This window comes from Tachyglossus aculeatus, chromosome 2 (assembly GCF_015852505.1).
Source record: "Tachyglossus aculeatus isolate mTacAcu1 chromosome 2, mTacAcu1.pri, whole genome shotgun sequence".
Lineage (NCBI taxonomy): Eukaryota > Metazoa > Chordata > Mammalia > Monotremata > Tachyglossidae > Tachyglossus > Tachyglossus aculeatus.
Window position 1 is genome coordinate 130,512,350 of NC_052067.1, and position 16,806 is coordinate 130,529,155.

At 42.9% G+C, this 16,806-nt stretch overlaps 1 protein-coding gene across 1 annotated transcript in view; it reads left to right on the top strand.

The window, feature by feature from the left end:
- The first annotated feature begins 11,455 nt into the window (after nt 1-11,455).
- The window catches only part of SLAIN1 (SLAIN motif family member 1), a 110,960-nt gene continuing 105,609 nt past the window's right edge, over nt 11,456-16,806 (top strand). Inside the window, exons 1-3 of the mRNA XM_038763050.1 lie at nt 11,456-11,476; nt 11,603-11,668; nt 12,252-12,392. Of these exons, the coding sequence (XP_038618978.1) occupies nt 11,456-11,476; nt 11,603-11,668; nt 12,252-12,392 (228 nt within the window). The remainder of the gene's footprint in view (nt 11,477-11,602; nt 11,669-12,251; nt 12,393-16,806) is intronic.

The window sequence follows — 16,806 nt, forward strand, 5'->3', positions numbered from 1 at the left end:
GAACCCATGACCTCCTGATTCCCAGGCCCGTGCTCTATCCCCTAAGCCACTCTGCTTCTCTACAGTCTAAAGTACAAATAATACGATTGAATAAATGATGCCTGCAGGATGGAAGTTCATTCATTCATTCATTCATTCATTCAGTCATATTTACGGAGCGCTTACTGTGTGCACAGCACTGTACTAAGTGCTTGCAGGGTACAATTCAGCAACAAATAGCGACAATCCCTACCCATCCACGGGCTCACAATCTAGAAGCGGGGAGACAGACAACAAAAGAAAACAAGTCAATATAACGTCAATATAAATAAATAGAATTATAGATATATACACAAAAATATGGAATGTTTTGCAAATTTGCATGTCATCCTTGTGCAGGGATGGTCCAAAAGACAAGTAGGCATTGCTAGGTGAGCTTTTTTAATTCCTAAGATTGGAACAATTGCTCGTAATCAGTCTCTAAACAATTTCTAGCAGGGGGCCTTTGTTCCATCCAAATCTGTTGCAGTGTATCTCCATCACCATCTCTGATGAATATTTCTTGGAACTGTCAATATGAGCAGTGTTGGAGCTGAAATAGGATGTGGGCTCTGGACAGCCGTCCCTACTTACCTGAAGTTTTCTATCTGTAATTTTATTTATTTGTATCGTTGTCTGTCTTCCCTTCTGTTGACAGTAAGCATGTTGTGGGCAGGGGAATCAATCAATCAATCATATTTATTGAGCGCTTACTGTGTGCAGAGCACTGTACTAAGAGCTTGGGAAGTACAAGTTGGCAACATATAGAGACGGTCCCTACCCAACAGTGGGCTCACAGTCTAGAAGGGGTTGTGTCTGGTTGTATTGTACTCACCTAAGCGTTTAGTACAGTGCTCTGAATACAATAAGCACTCAATAAATATAATTGAATGAATGAATGAAGTTTTGCAAAAGAGCCCACAGCACATATGTATCCATATCCTGTTATCATTCATTCATTCATTCATTCTTTCAATCCCCCTTCTAGACTGTGAGCCTGTTGTTTGGTAGGGACCGTCTCTATATATTGCCAACCTGTACTTCCCAAGCGCTTAGTACAGTGCTCTGCACACAGTAAGCGCTCAATAAATACGATTGAATGAATGAATGAATGAATTTATTGAGCGCTTACTGTGTGCAGAGCACTGTACTAAGCGCTTGGAAGTACAAGTTGGCAACATAGAGAGACGGTCCCTACCCAACAACAGGCTCACAGTCTAGAAGGGGGAGACAGACAACAAAACAAAACATGTGGACAGGTGTCAAGTCGTCAGAACAAACAAAATTAAAGCTAAATGCACATCCTTCATTCATTCATTCAATTGTATTTATTGAGCGCTTACTGTGTGCAGAGCACTGTACTAAGCGCTTAGGAAGTACAAGTTGGCAACATATAGAGACAGTCCCTACCCAACAGTGGGCTCACAGTCTAGAAGGGGGAGAAAGAGAACAAAAACAAAACATATTAACAAAATAAAATAAATAGACAAAATAAAAATAAATAGAATAGTAAATACGTACAAGTAAAATAAATAGAGTAATACATCTGTACAAACATATATGCAGGTGCTGTGGGGAGGGGAAGGAGGTAGGGCTGGAGGGATGGGGAGAAGGAGAGGAAAAAGGGGGCTCAGTCTGGGAAGGCCTTGGTTTACTATTCATTCATTCAATCGTATTTATTGAGCGCTTACTGTGTGCAGAGCACTGTACTAAGCACTTGGGAATAATAATGTCTGAAGCTAGGCACTTGCAGTCTTCTTGTCTTGTCTTATGCCGTCCAGTCATTTCCATTCATTCATTCAATCATATATAGCGACACCCACAATGGTCATATCTCTCCCAGAACACCACACTCTCCATCTGTAATTGTTCTGGTAGTGGATCAGAGAGTTTTATTGTAAAAATACAGAAATAGTTTACCATTCATTCATTCAATCGTATTTATTGAGCGCTTACTGTGGGCAGAGCACTGTACTAAGCACTTGGGAATAATAATGTCTGATGCTAGGCACTTGCAGGCTTCTTGTCTTGTCTTATGCCGTCCAGTCATTTCCATTCATTCATTCAATCATATATAGCGACACCCACAATGGTCACATCTCTCCCAGAACACCACGCTCTCCATCTCCAATTGTTCTGGTAGTGTATCAGAGGGTTTTATTGTAAAAATACAGAAGTGGTTTACCATTCATTCATTCAATCGTATTTATTGAGAGCTTACTCTGGGCAGAGCACTGTACTAAGCACTTGGGAATAATAATGTCTGAAGCTAGGCACTTGCAGTCTTCTTGTCTTGTCTTATGCTGTCCAGTCATTTCCATTCATTCATTCAATCATATATAGCGACACCCACAATGGTCACATCTCTCCCAGAACACCACGCTCTCCATCTGCAATTGTTCTGGTAGTGGATCAGAGGGTTTTATTGTAAAAATACAGAAGTGGTTTACATTCATTCAATCGTAGTTATTGAGCGCTTACTGTGTGCAGAGCACTGTACTAAGCACTTGGGAATAATAATGTCTGATGCTAGGCACTTGCAGGCTTCTTGTCTTGTCTTATGCCGTCCAGTCATTTCCATTCATTCATTCAATCATATATAGCGACACCCACAATGGTCACATCTCTCCCAGAACACCACGCTCTCCATCTGCAATTGTTCTGGTAGTGGATCAGAGGGTTTTATTGTAAAAATACAGAAGTGGTTTGCCATTCATTCATTCAATCGTAGTTATTGAGCGCTTACTGTGTGCAGAGCACTGTACTAAGCACTTGGGAATAATAATGTCTGATGCTAGGCACTTGCAGGCATCTGGTCTTGTCTTAGGCCTTCCAGTCATTTCCATTCATTCATTAAATCGTATATAGCGACAACTGCAATGGTCACATCTCTCCCAGAACACCACGCTCTCCATCTGCAGTTGTTCTGGTAGTGGATCAGAGGGTTTTATTGTAAAAATACGGAAGTGGTTTACCATACATTCATTCAATCATATTTATTGAGCACTTACTGTGGGCAGAGCACTGTACTAAGCACTTGGGAATAATAATGTCTGAAGCTAGGCCCTTGCAGGCTTCTTGTCTTGTCTTATGCCATCCAGTCATATCCATTCATTCATTCAATCGCATATAGCAACACCCACAATGGTCACATCTCTCCCAGAACACCACACTCTCCATCTGCAGTTGTTCTGGTAGTGGATCAGGGAGTTTTATTGTAAAAATATGGAAATGGTTTACCATTCATTCATTCAATCATATTTATTGAGCGCTTACTGTGTGCAGAGCACTGTACTAAGCGCTTGGGAATTCCCACTGCCACATTCCGCGCAGTTAACTCGAGTCTCCGCCCTCGACTCCCTCCCACGCCGCTGTTGCCCAGCACGGGTGAGTTTTGACTTGTAGCAGATTGCCTGCCACTCGTTAGCCAACTGGGCAAGCTAGGAATGGAATGGGTAGGCCTCTGCTTGGCTCTCCCTCCTGTAGCTGAGACTGGTAGAGAACCAATCAATCAATCATATTTATTGAGCGCTTACTGTGTGCAGAGCACTGTACTAAGCGCTTGGGAAGTACAAGTTGGCAACATATAGAGACGGTCCCTACCCAACAGTAGTCTAGAAGGGGGAGAAAGAGAACAAAACCAAACATATTAACAAAATAAAATAAATAGAATAGATATGTACAAGTAAAATTGATAAATAGAGTAATAAATTTGTACAAACATATATACATATATGCAGGTGCCGTGGGGAAGGGAAGGAGGTAAGGCGGGGGGGATGGAGAGGGGGTAGAGGGGGAGAGGAAGGAGGGGGCTCAGGGGGCTCAGAACCAGAAACTCTCCAGATGTCACCCTGAGAGGGGCTCACAGGCTTAGCTCTGGGATTTACTAGGTGATCCCAGGCCATCTTTTGGATCAATCAATCAATCGTATTTATTGAGCGCTTACTGTGTGCAGAGCACTGTACTAAGCACTTGGGAAGTACAAGTTGGCAACATATAGAGACAGTCCCTACCCAACAGTGGGCTCACAGTCTAAAAGGGGGAGACAGAGAAGAAAACCAAACATGCTAACAAAATAAAATAAAATAAAATAAAATAAAATAAAATAAAATAAAATAAAAATAAAATAAATAGCAGGTTGTGACTCCTATATAAGTACTACTACTAGTGTAACTATCATGCGCCAATAATGTTGAGCCTCCAAAAGTCATTCAGTCGTATTTACTGAGCACTTACTGTGGGCAAAGCACTGTACTAAGCCCTTGGGAGAGTACAACAGGACAACAGACACATTCCCTGCCCACAACAAACTCACAGTCTAGAGAGGGATAAAGACATTAATATGAATAAATGACAGATCTATGCCTATGTGCTGTGGGGCTGGGAGGGAGGATGAATGAAGGGAGCAAATCAGGGTGTCGCAGAAGGGAGTGGGAGGAGAGGGGGGCTAAATCAGGGACGGCTTCTTGGAAGAGATGCACCTTTAATTAGGCTTTGAAGTGGGGCAGAGCAATTATCTGTCTGATATGAGGAGGGAGGGCATTCCAGGCCAGAGGTAGGATGTGAGTAAGACGTTGGCGGCGAGATAGTCGAGATGGAGGTACAGTGAGGAGGCTAGCATCAGAGGAGCCAAGTGTGCTGGCTGGGTTGGAGTAAGAGAGTAGCGAGGTGAGGTAGGAGGGGGCAAGGTGATTAAGTGCTTTAAAGCCATTGATGAGGAATTTTTGTTTGATGTGGAGAAATAAAACCAGAAGCCACATCGAACTTCTTGAATAGGCTTCGTATACCAGACTCAACATTAAATGGAGACAGCATCACAAACTACAAAGATGGAGTCAGTCTCCTAGCTTTTAATAACAATAATAATAATGATGATGGTATTGGTTTAGCTCTTACTATGTGCCAAGGACTGTACTAAGCTCTGGGATGGATACACGCAAATCGGATTGGACACAGTCCCTGTCCCGCACGGGGCTCCAAGTCTCAACCCCCATTTGACAGATGAGGGAACTGAGGCACAGAGAAGTAAAGTGACTTGCCCAGGGTCACACAGCAGACAGGTGGCCGAGCCAGACTTAGAACCTGTGACATTCTGCTACCAGGGCCATGCTGTATCCACTGTTGGGTAGGGGCTGTCTCTATATGTTGCCAACTTGTACTTCCCAAGCGCTTAGTACAGTGCTCTGCACACAGTAAGTGCTCAATAAATACGATTGAATGAATGAATGAATGAATCCCCAATGCCATGCTGCTTTGTAGTTGCCCTCTAGTTTGTATGCTCCTCTCTAGACGGTAAACTTCTTGTGGAAGGGGAATGAATCTACTAACTCTGCTGAATTGCACTCTCCCAAGTGCTAAGAACAGTGCTCTGTGCATAGTAAGCACTCAATAAATACCGTTGATTTCTTGAACACTGCAACCCAGCTAGATTTGAGACAACAGGATAACAGGAAACCCAGGCAGACGCAACCCGGTGAGCTGAAATTGGGGAAAGAGAATCATTTTAAAGGATAAAGTAAAATAAGACCCTAGATGATGTTGCATCCCAGCTGAAAAACAGGCCTCTTTTTATCAATCAATCAATCAATCAATCAATCGTATTTATTGAGCGCTTACTGTGTGCAGAGCACTGTACTAAGCGCTTGGGAAGTACAAGTTGGCAACATATGTATTTTATGTATTTGTTAAGGATTTACTACGAGTCAGGCACTGTTCTAAGCACTAGGATAGATCCAGACACAATTCCTGTCCCACATAGGTCTCAGTCTAAGTAGGAAGAAGAACAGATAATGAATCCCCATTTTGCAGTTAATAATAATAGTAATAATAATAATAATGGTCCTCTTGGGATTGCACCTGAAGAGTTTCCAGGCCTCTACCACTCTTGACTATTCATTCATTCATTCAATTCAATCGTATTTATTGAGGGCTTACTGTGTGCAGAGCACCGTACAAAGTGCCTGGGAAGTAATAATAATAATAATGGTATTTGTTAAGCGCTTACTATGTGCAAAGCACTGTTCTAAGCACTGGGGGGGGATACAAGGCGATCAAGTTGTCCCACATGGGGCTCACAGTCTTAATCCCCATTTTACAGATGAGTTACCTGAGGCACAGAGAAGTGAAGTGACTTGCCCAAAGTCACACAGCTGACAATTGGCGGAGCCGGGATTTGAACCCATGACCTCTGACTCCAAAGCCCGGGCTCTTTCCACTGAGCCACGCTGCTTCTCCGATGAGAGAACCGAGGCACAAAGAAGTGACAGTCACACAGCAGTCAGGTGGCGGAGTCAGGATTAGAACCCAGGTCTTCTGACTCCCAGAGTTGTGGTCTTTCCCTTTGGGCCATGCTGCTTCATTTGACTCAGAGAGGCCAGCGTGGTGCTGCACATTGCAATGAAGGAAGGAATATGGCTCTTTTCACACAGGAGCTTTGTAAGGATTGTGACACCAGAAGGCCACTGAAAACAGCACTAATCTCGGCAAACAACAAGCATGACAGCACAACAAAAGACGGTCTTTGTGTGCACCGAATATGGCAGAGCTGAGGGATTTTCCCTTCACACACCCACCCATAAACGAACTTCACCATCAAAGGCATCTTCTTCCAGCCCAGGAAACCATTTACACAGCACTAATGTAACAGGGCAAAATAACTGAATAAATAACGGATACGCCTGAGCGAAAAGAGTAAAAAACGACTAAATGAGTAAAAAAGAAACTCAGATCACCTTCTAGGTTGTTTTGTAAATCCCTTTTTAATTGGCACCTGCTCGGTTCATTTCTTTCAAAACGCGAAGCTTCCCAATTTGCATCGAAAGCAAGTTACATCTGTTTAATTATAGCTTTGACACATCAACCCCTATAATTATATGCATTAACGAGACTGACAACCGGGGAAATGCCCACCTCGAAATTTAGGCTCAGCCAGTGTGATGTGTGAATGTGGGTGTGTTTCTGGCGTGCGCTTCTGTGGGGGGGATGACTTGCCCAGGTGAGTCAATCACAAAGCTTCCATCCAAAGGAGAGCAGAAGTCCTGAGCGCCGTCCTGGGCTTAATCACTCCTCACTTTAAATATTTCTAGGCTGGGGCAAGATTGTCCTACTACAAAGTGGATGAAGCATAAATGGAGACTAGGAAATCTTGGATTAGCTCAACACATTGTGGTAAGAGAATGTGTCTGTTTACTGTTGTACGCTCCCAAGTGCTTAGTACGGTGCTCTGAACACAGCAAGTGCTCAATAAATGCAATTGAATGAATGAATGTCATCTCTAAATTACAGATGATTCGTTTCCTCTTAAGAAAAGCCAAAGGAGACCAGCTTAGTACAGTGCTCTGCACACAACAAGTGCTCAATAAATGCAATTGAATGAATGAATGTCACCTCTGACTAAATTACAGATGATTCGTTTCCTCTTAAAAAAAGCCAAAGGAGACCAGCTTAGTACAGTGCTCTGCACACAGCAAGTGCTCAATGAATGCAATTGAATGACTGAATGTCATCTCTGACTAAATTACAGATGATTCGTTTCCTCTTAAAAAAAAGTCAAAGGAGACAAGTTTAGTACAGTGCTCTGCACACAGCAAGTGCTCAATAAATACAGTTGAATGAATGAATGTCACCTCTGACTAAATTACAGATGATTTATTTCCTCTTAAAAAAAGCCAAAGGAGACAAGCTTAGTACAGTGCTCTGCACACAGCAAGTGCTCAATAAATGCAATTGAATGACTGAATGTCATCTCTGACTAAATTACAGATGATTCATTTCCTCTTAAAAAAAGCCAAAGGAGACAAGTTTAGTACAGTGCTCTGCACAACGCAAGTGCTCAATAAATGCAATTGAATGAATGAATGTCATCTCTGACTAAATTACAGATGATTCACTTACTCTTAAAAAAAGCCAAAGGAGACCAGCTTAGTACAGTGCTCTGCACACAGCAAGTGCTCAATAAATGCAATTGAATGAATGAATGAATGTCATCTCTGACTAAATTACAGATGATTCGCTTCTTCTTAAAAAAAGCCAAAGGAGACAAGCTTGGTACAGTGCTCTGCACACAGCAAGTGCTCAATAAATGCAATTGAATGACTGAATGTCATCTCTGACTAAATTACAGATGATTCGCTTCCTCTTAAAAAAAGTCGAAGGAGACAAGCTTGGTACAGTGCTCTGCACACAAGTGCTCAATAAATGCAACTGAATGAATGAATGTCATCTCTGACTAAATTACAGATGATTCGTTTCCTCTTAAAAAAAAAGCCAAAGGAGACCAGCTTAGTACAGTGCTCTGCACACCGCAAGTGCTCAATAAATGCAATTGAATGAATGAATGTCACCAATGACTAAATTACAGATGATTCGCTTCCTCTTAAAAAAAGCCAAAGGAGACCAGCTTAGTACAGTGCTCTGCACACAGCAAGTGCTCAATAAATGCAATTGAATGATGATGATGATGATGATGATGGCATTTATTAAGCACTTATTATGTGCAAAGCACTGTTCTAAGCACTGGGGTAGATACAAGGTAATCACGTTGTCCCACGTGGGGCTAACAGACTTAATCCCCATTTTCCAGATGAGGGAACTGAGGCCCAGAGAAATGAAGTGACTTGCCCAAAGTCACACAGCTGACAAGTGGCGGAGCCGGGATTCGAACCCATGACCTCTGACTCCAAAGCCCGGGCTCTTTCCAGTGAGCCACACTGCTTCTCAATTGAATGAATGAATGTCATCTCTGACTAAATTACAGATGATTCGTTTCCTCTTAAAAAAAGCCAGAGACAAAAAACATAACAAAAAAAAATGCTCTAGACTGTAAGCTCGTTGAGGTCAGGGAATGTGCCTGTTTATTGTCATATGTACTCTCCCAAGCGCTTAGTACAGTGCGCTGCACACAGTAAGCGCTCAATAAATACTATTGAATGAATAGACAAGTATGTTAGCAACAATCAAGACACCAGACTCTAGTCTATTTGACTATTGATGGCTGGGATGAATTTTATTATAGAGTGGGAAAAATAGAAGAGGAGCTCGGCTTATTACTTATTTTATATTTTTTCATCACTCGCGCCTGCAATTCTGGCCGCGTTGGTTTTATTCTTCATTCTCTTTCAACGGCCTGCGTTGCTAGAGATCCGTCCTGCCGTTTCTCCTGCTCATGAAGGGAACCGGCGGCTTCTTTGTTACTATCGGGTCCGTCCCCTTGGTTCCTTTGTGTGGCAAAAAATAACAGCCACCGCAACAGCTACTGAGCATGCGAAGAATTCTTTGCTTCCACAGGCGTTTCGGTTGACGGAATCCACTTCAGGTTTCAGCAGCACCCAAGGAGACCCCCAAACGCTTATCAGATTGCATCAAAATCTGGGGGCAAATTTTGGTTTCGGGAGTCTGTACAGGCCCAGACACACATATACAGACGCACATATCCTGACTCACAACAGGAATATTGGGCTAACGATCTAGGACGGGAAGAAACTGCTGAAGACCGGCCTGGCAGGATTCAGTCAGACAGCTGAAATGCAAGGGAAGTGGAGTCCAGGAAGCAGCACGGTGTAGTGGACGGCGCACGGGTCTGGGATTCAGAAGGTCATGGGTTCTAATCCCGGCTCCGCCACTTGTCTGCTGCGTGGCCTTGGGGAAGTCACTTCACTTGCCTGGGCCTCGGTTACCTCATCTGTAAAATGGGGTTTAAGACTGGGAGCCCTAAATGGGACAGGGATTGTGTCCAACCCGATTTGCTTGTCTCCACCCCAGCCCTTAGTACAGTGCCTGCCACATAGCAAGTACTTAACAAATACCACAATTATTATTGTTATTACTCCCTCAACAATGTGAGTCCCAATAAAGAGATCTTTGTCATTCATTCATTCATTCATGCTTTGTGAAGCAGTGTGGCTCAGTGGAAAGAGCACGGCTTGGGAGTCAGAGGTCATGGGTTCGAATCCCTGCTCTACCAATTGTCAGCTGTGTAACTTTGGGCAAGTCACTTAATTTCTCGGTGCCTCAGTTACCTCATCTTTAAATTGGGAATTAAGACTGTAGGCCCCTTGTGGGTCAACCTGATCACCTTGTAACCTCCCCAGTGCATTCATTCATTCATTCAATCATATTCATTGAGCACTTACTGTGTGCAGAGCACTGTACTAAGTGCTTGGGAAGTACAAGTTGGCAACATACAGAGACGGTCCCTACCCAACAGTGGGCTCACAGTCTAGCGCACATAGTAAGTGCTTAACAAATACCATAATTATTATTATAGTGTCCAACACAGCTCTTTGTGCTTGAAGGCACTTAATAACATTTGTATTAGCTGATGCAGGGAGCTATTTTTTCTTGGTAAGCATAAATAAATCTGCCATGTCTAGAATGGGAATATACAACTCTGTTGCTTTCCCCCAACTTTAATTTTATTTTAACACCTGTCTCCCTCACTACAATGTTAACTCCTTGAAGGCAGGGCTCATGTTTTACTCTATTATAATAATAATAATAACAATGATGGCATTTGTTAAGCGCTTACTATATGCCTAGCACTGTTCTAAGCGCTGGGGGGGGGATACAAGGTAATCAGATTGTCCCACGTGGGGCTCACAGTCTTCATCCCCATTTTCCAGATGAGGGAACTGAGGCACAGAGAAGTGAAGTGACTTGCCCAAAGTCACACAGCTGACAGTTGGCGGAGCTGGGATTAAAACCCATGACCTCTGACTCCCAAGCCTGGGCTCTTTCCTCTGAGCCTCGCTGCTTCTCTGAAGGGAAGGGAGGTGAAGGGAAGGTGAAGGGAGGGGAGGGAAAGAGAAGAGGAAGGGAGGAGAGAGGAGGGGAAGGGAAGAGGAGGTGAAAAGGTGGTGAGGGGAGGGAAGGGACAGGAGGGGAGGGAAAGGGAAGGAAGGGATGAGGGGAAAGGGAAGGGAAGAGGAGGTGAAGAGAGGGGAGGGAAAGAGGAGAGGAACACCCCCAAGCTATTTGTACAGTGTTCTGTACTAGTTGGATTCATGTCTGTTTCCCCCTCTAGACTGTAACCTCGCTGCAGGCAAGGACTGTTATACTGTACTCTCCAAATAATAGTAATAATGATAATAATGGCATTTATTAAGCGCTTACTATGTGCAAAGCACTGTTCTAAGCACTGGGGAGGCTACAAGGTGATCAGATTGTCCCACGGGGGGCTCACAGTCTTCATCCCCATTTGACAGATGAGGGAACTGAGGCCCAGAGAAGTGAAGTGACTTTTGCCCAAAGTCACACAGCTGGCGGAGCCGGCATTTGAACCCATTACCTCTGACTCCAAAGCCCGGACTCTTTCCACTGAGCCACGCTGCTTCTCTAAACCATAGTCCAATGTTCTGCACTCTGTAACTGCTCAATAAATAGGATTGACCAACTGCACAAAGTAGTCAATAAATACAAGCGATCAATAATTATTGCGCTCATGAGTCATTTTCCCCCAAAAGTACTGTACCGTTCTTTCCGCCTCACCTTGGTGTCTAGCAGCTTGTTGGCAAAGCAATTCCCTGATGTAGTTGCACAAATGAAAGCTATTTGCAGCTTTCTGGGGTGTCTGTTCTGTCCATTTTAGATAAGGACCCGTCGATGCGTGGTGAGCAGCTCATCCATTGGGTGTCGGAACACAGAAGATAAGAAGGTGGGCACCAGGGCTTTAGTATGCCAATCATACACAGAAAAAAAGAAATAATTCAATGCCAGCGTAGTTAGGCACTGGCGTTCCATGAATTTTTAAATGCTTTTGCTAAAATATAGCTTAGAAATATCTCCCCCTTACTTCTAAGTTGTAAATAATTCATTCATTCATTCCATCGTATTTATTGAGTGCTTACTATGTGCAGAGCACTGTACTAAGCGCTTGGAAAGTACAAGTTGGCAACATATAGAGACAGTCCCTACCCAACAGCGGGCTCACAATCTAGAAGGGGTAGACAGACAACAAAACAAAACATATTAACAAAATAAAATAAATAGAATAGTAAATAACCTCAGCGCATAGTACATGGTGAGTACTTAACATGTACCATTAAAAAAAAAAACCCATAAACAAGCGCTTGTCCCAAAAGGGTGAAGAAGAAACGAGTAGTGAACGAACCGCATCTCCCTTGCATCAAACCACAGGAGGATGGAAGGTAAACACGTACCGTGCGCAATTGAAATTTACTCCGCTCCTAGACTAGGAATTTCTGAACTTCCTCCAAATAGTTCCACAAACTCTCCAGGGTGCTTTGCAGCTTCTCCTTAATTTCCTTTATGGGAGATATCCTATGCGTCGTGTGTTCCCTGGATTGACTACCAGCCACGCAGATGGGAATCTCCTCTTCGCTACAGAAGAGTTTCAGGACCTGGTGGTGTCTTTCACAGTGGGCTTAAAGTTTGGCCAGAACATACACAATAAAAAAAATAAATAAATCCCCCAAACTGGCAACCCTAATGATTTTTGTCCTCTCCACCACCCCACTTCATCTGACCTCTCTTCCCTGCTGTCTCCATCCTTTCCCGAACCCACTTTTCTCCCTCCTCCTCCTCTTTTCCGCTTCTTCCACCAAAACAAGAACGTGAAAGATAAGCCAAACCAGCAAAATATGCACATCTTTTTTTTTTCTTTTTAATCATTAATCGTTGCGGACAGGGAATGCGTCTTTTTGTTGCGATACCGCACTCTCCCAAGCGTTTAGTACAGTGCGAACTGTCAGCACTCAATAAATACGATTGAATGAATGAAAGAAAGTAGGCCGATTCTGTCTCTATTTGTTGCCAATTTGTACTTTCTAAGCGCTTAGTACAGTGCTCTGCACATAGTAAGCGCTCAATAAATACGATTGATGATGATGATGATGATGATGATTCCCTCCTACACCGTTAATGGGGGAGTGTGGGGGTGGGATGCTCACAGTGGAAAGTGGCAGGACTGCCCGGGAGAGTCTAGTAGCAGTCAGGGGTGACCAATACAGCACGTAAAAGCAGCATGGCCTAGTCGCAAGAACACAGGCTTGAGAGTCAGAAGACATGGGTTCTAATCCCGGCTCCCCCACTTGTCTGCTGTGTGACCTTGGGCAAGTCACTTAACTTCCCTGTGCCTCAGTTGGCCTAGTGGAAAGAGCATGCGCTTGGGAGTTAGAGGTTGTGGGTTCTAATCCTGGCTCCACCACTTGTCTGCTGTGTGACTTTGGGCAAGTCACTTCATTTCTCTGCCTCAGTTACCTCATCTGTAAAATGGGGATTAAGACTTTGAGCCCCACGGGGGACAATCTGATAGCCTTGTATCTATCCCAGCGCTTAGAACAGTACTTGGCACATAGTAAGCACTTAACAAATACCCATCATTAGTATTACCTCTTCTGTGAAATGGGGATTAAGACTGTGAGCCCCAAGTGGGACAACCTGATTATCTTGTATTTACCCCAGCGCTTAGAACAGTGAGTTTTCTCTCTTTATTGCTGAATTGTACTTTCAAAGCGCTTAGTACAGTGCTCGGCACACAGTGCTCAATCAATATGGCTGACTGAATGAATGAGCAGTGTTTGGCACATAGTAAGCGCTTAACAAATACCATCATTATTATTATTCTTAAGACTGTGAGCCTGTTGTTGGGTAGGAATTGTCTCTGTTGCTGAAATGTACTTTCCAAGTGCTTAGTACAGTGCTCTGCACACAGTTAGTGCTCAATAAATATGATTGAATGAATGAATGAGCAGTGCTTGGCAATCAATCAATCAATCAATCGTATTTATTAAGCGCTTACTGTGTGCAGAGCACTGTACTAAGCACTTGGGAAGTACAAGGCACATAGACAGTGCTTAACAAATACCATTATCAATATTATTCTTAAGACTGAGTCCACTGTTGGGTAGGGATTGTTTTTATTTGTTACCAAATTGTAGTTTCCAAGTGCTTAGTACAGGGCTCTGCATACAGTAAGCACTCAATAAATATGAATGAATGAATGAATGAGTGAGTGAGTGAGTGAATGAGTGAATTCAATCGTATTTATTGAGTGCTTACTGTGAGCAGAGCACTGTACTAAGCGCTTGGGAAGTACAAGTTGGCAACATATAGAGACGGTCCCTACCCAACAGTGGGCTCACAGTCTAGAAGATGAGTGAATGATGATGATGGTGATGATGATGATGGCATTTGTTAAGCGCTTACTATGTGCCAAGCACTGTTCTAAGCATTGGGGTAGATACAGAGTAATCAGGTTGTCCCACTTGGGGCTCACAGTCTTGATCCCCATTTTACAAATGAGGGAACTGAGGCTCAGAGAAGTTAAGTGACTTGCCCAAAGTCATCCAGCTGACAAGTGACAGAAACAGGATTAGAACCCAAGACCTCTGACTCCCAAGCCCGGGCTCTTTCCACTAAGGCAGGTTGTTTCTCAGTGAATGAGTGGATGAATGAATGAGTGACTGAGTGACTAACTGCCTGAATGAATGAATGATCCCATCCCATCCCATCCCATCCCATCCCATCCCATCCAGTCTCATCCACCACCAGGGCTCCGGGTTTTTCAGCCTCCCGGCGGCGGGCGTATTCATTCATTCATTCATTCATTCATTCATTCATTCATTCATTCATTCATTCATTCATTCCATCATAATTAGCGCTTACTGTGTGCAGAGCACTGTACTAAGCGCTTGGGAAGTACAAGTCAGCAACATATAGATATGGCCCCACAGTCTAGAAGGGGGAGACAGACAACAAAACAGAACATGTAGACAGGTGTCAAAACCATCAGAATAAATAGAATTATAGCTATATGCACCTCATTAATAAAATAGAGTAAATATGTACAAATGAATGAATGAATGAGTGGCTGACTGATTGAATGAATGAATGAGTGACTGACAGAGTGAGTGACTGACTGAGGACTGAATGAGTGAATAAATGAATGAGTGACTGAGTGAGTGACTGAATGAATGAGTGACTGACTGATTGAATGAATGAGTGACTGACTGAATGAGTGAATGAATGAATGGATGGATGAATGAATGAGTGAGTGACTGATTGACTAAATGAATGAATGAATGAATGAGTGACTGAGTGACTGAGTGACTGACTGACTGAGTGACTGACTGACTGAGTGAATGAATGAGTGACTGACAGAGTGACCAACCGACTGAATTAGTGAATGAATGAATGGATGGATGAATGAGTGACTGAGTGACTGACTAAATGAATGAATGAATGAATGAGTGACTGACAGAGTGAGTGAATGAGTGAGTGAATGAGTGATTGAGTGAATAAATGAATGAGTGACTGACAGAGTGACTGACTAACTGAATTAGTGAATGAATGAATGAATGAGTGACTGACTGAATGAGTGAATGAATGAATAAATGAGTGACTGACTGAATGAGTGAATGAATGAATGAATGAGTGACTGACAGAGTGCGTGACTGACTGAACGAGTGACTGAGTGACTGACTGAATGAGTGAGTGAATGAATGACTGAGTGACTGAGTGACTGACTGAGTGGATGAATGAATGAGTGACTGACAGAGTGAGTAACTGACTGTATGAGTGAGTAAGTGAATGAATGAATGAGTGACTGAGTGAGTGGGTGAATGAATGAGTGACTGACAGAGTGAGTGAGTGAGTGACTGAGTGCAAGGAGAAGCAGCGTGGGTCAGTGGAAAGAGCCTGGGCTTTGGAGTCAGAGGTCATGGGTTCAAATCCTGGCTCCACCACCGTCAGCTGTGTGACCTTGGACAAGTCACTTCACTTCTCTGCGCCTCAGTTCCCTCATCTATAAAATGGGGATGAAGCGCTGGGGAGGTTACAAGGTGATCAGGTTGGCCCACGGGGGGGCTCACAACCTCCCCAGCGCTTCTTAGACTGTGAGCCCACTGTTGGGTAGGGACCGTCTCTCTATGTTGCCAACTTGTACTTCCCAAGCGCTTAGTACAGTGCTCTGCACGCAGTAAGTGCTCAATAAATACGAATGATTGATTGATTAGAACAGGGCTTTGCACATAGTAAGCGCTTGATAAACGCCATCGTCATTATTACTATCATAATGAGTGACTGAATGAATGAGTGACTGGTCATCATTATTATTATCATAATGAATGACTGACTGAATGAGTGACTGGTCATCATTATTATTATCATAATGAATGACTGACTGAATGAGTGACTGGTCATCATTATTATTATCATAATGAATGCCTGAATGAATGAGTGACTGGTCATCATTATTATTATCATAATGAATGCCTGAATGAATGAGTGACTGGTCATCATTATTATTATCATAATGAATGACTGAATGAATGAGTGACTGGACATCATTATTATTATCATAATGAATGACTGACTGAATGAGTGACTGGTCATCATTATTATTATCATAATGAATGACTGAATGAATGAGTGACTGGTCATCATTATTATTATCATAATGAATGACTGAATGAATGAGTGACTGGTCCTCATTATTATTATCATAATGAATGACTGAATGAATGAGTGACTGGTCCTCATTATTATTATCATAATGAATGCCTGAATGAGTGACTGGTCATCATTATTATTATCATAATGAATGCCTGAATGAATGAGTGACTGGTCATCATTATTATTATCATAATGAATGACTGACAGAATGAGTGACTGGTCCTCATTATTATTATCATAATGAATGACTGAACGAATGAGTGACTGGTCATCATTATTATTATCATAATGAATGCCTGAATGAATGAGTGACTGGTCATCATTATTATTATCATAATGAATGCCTGAATGAATGAGTGACTGGTCATCATTATTATT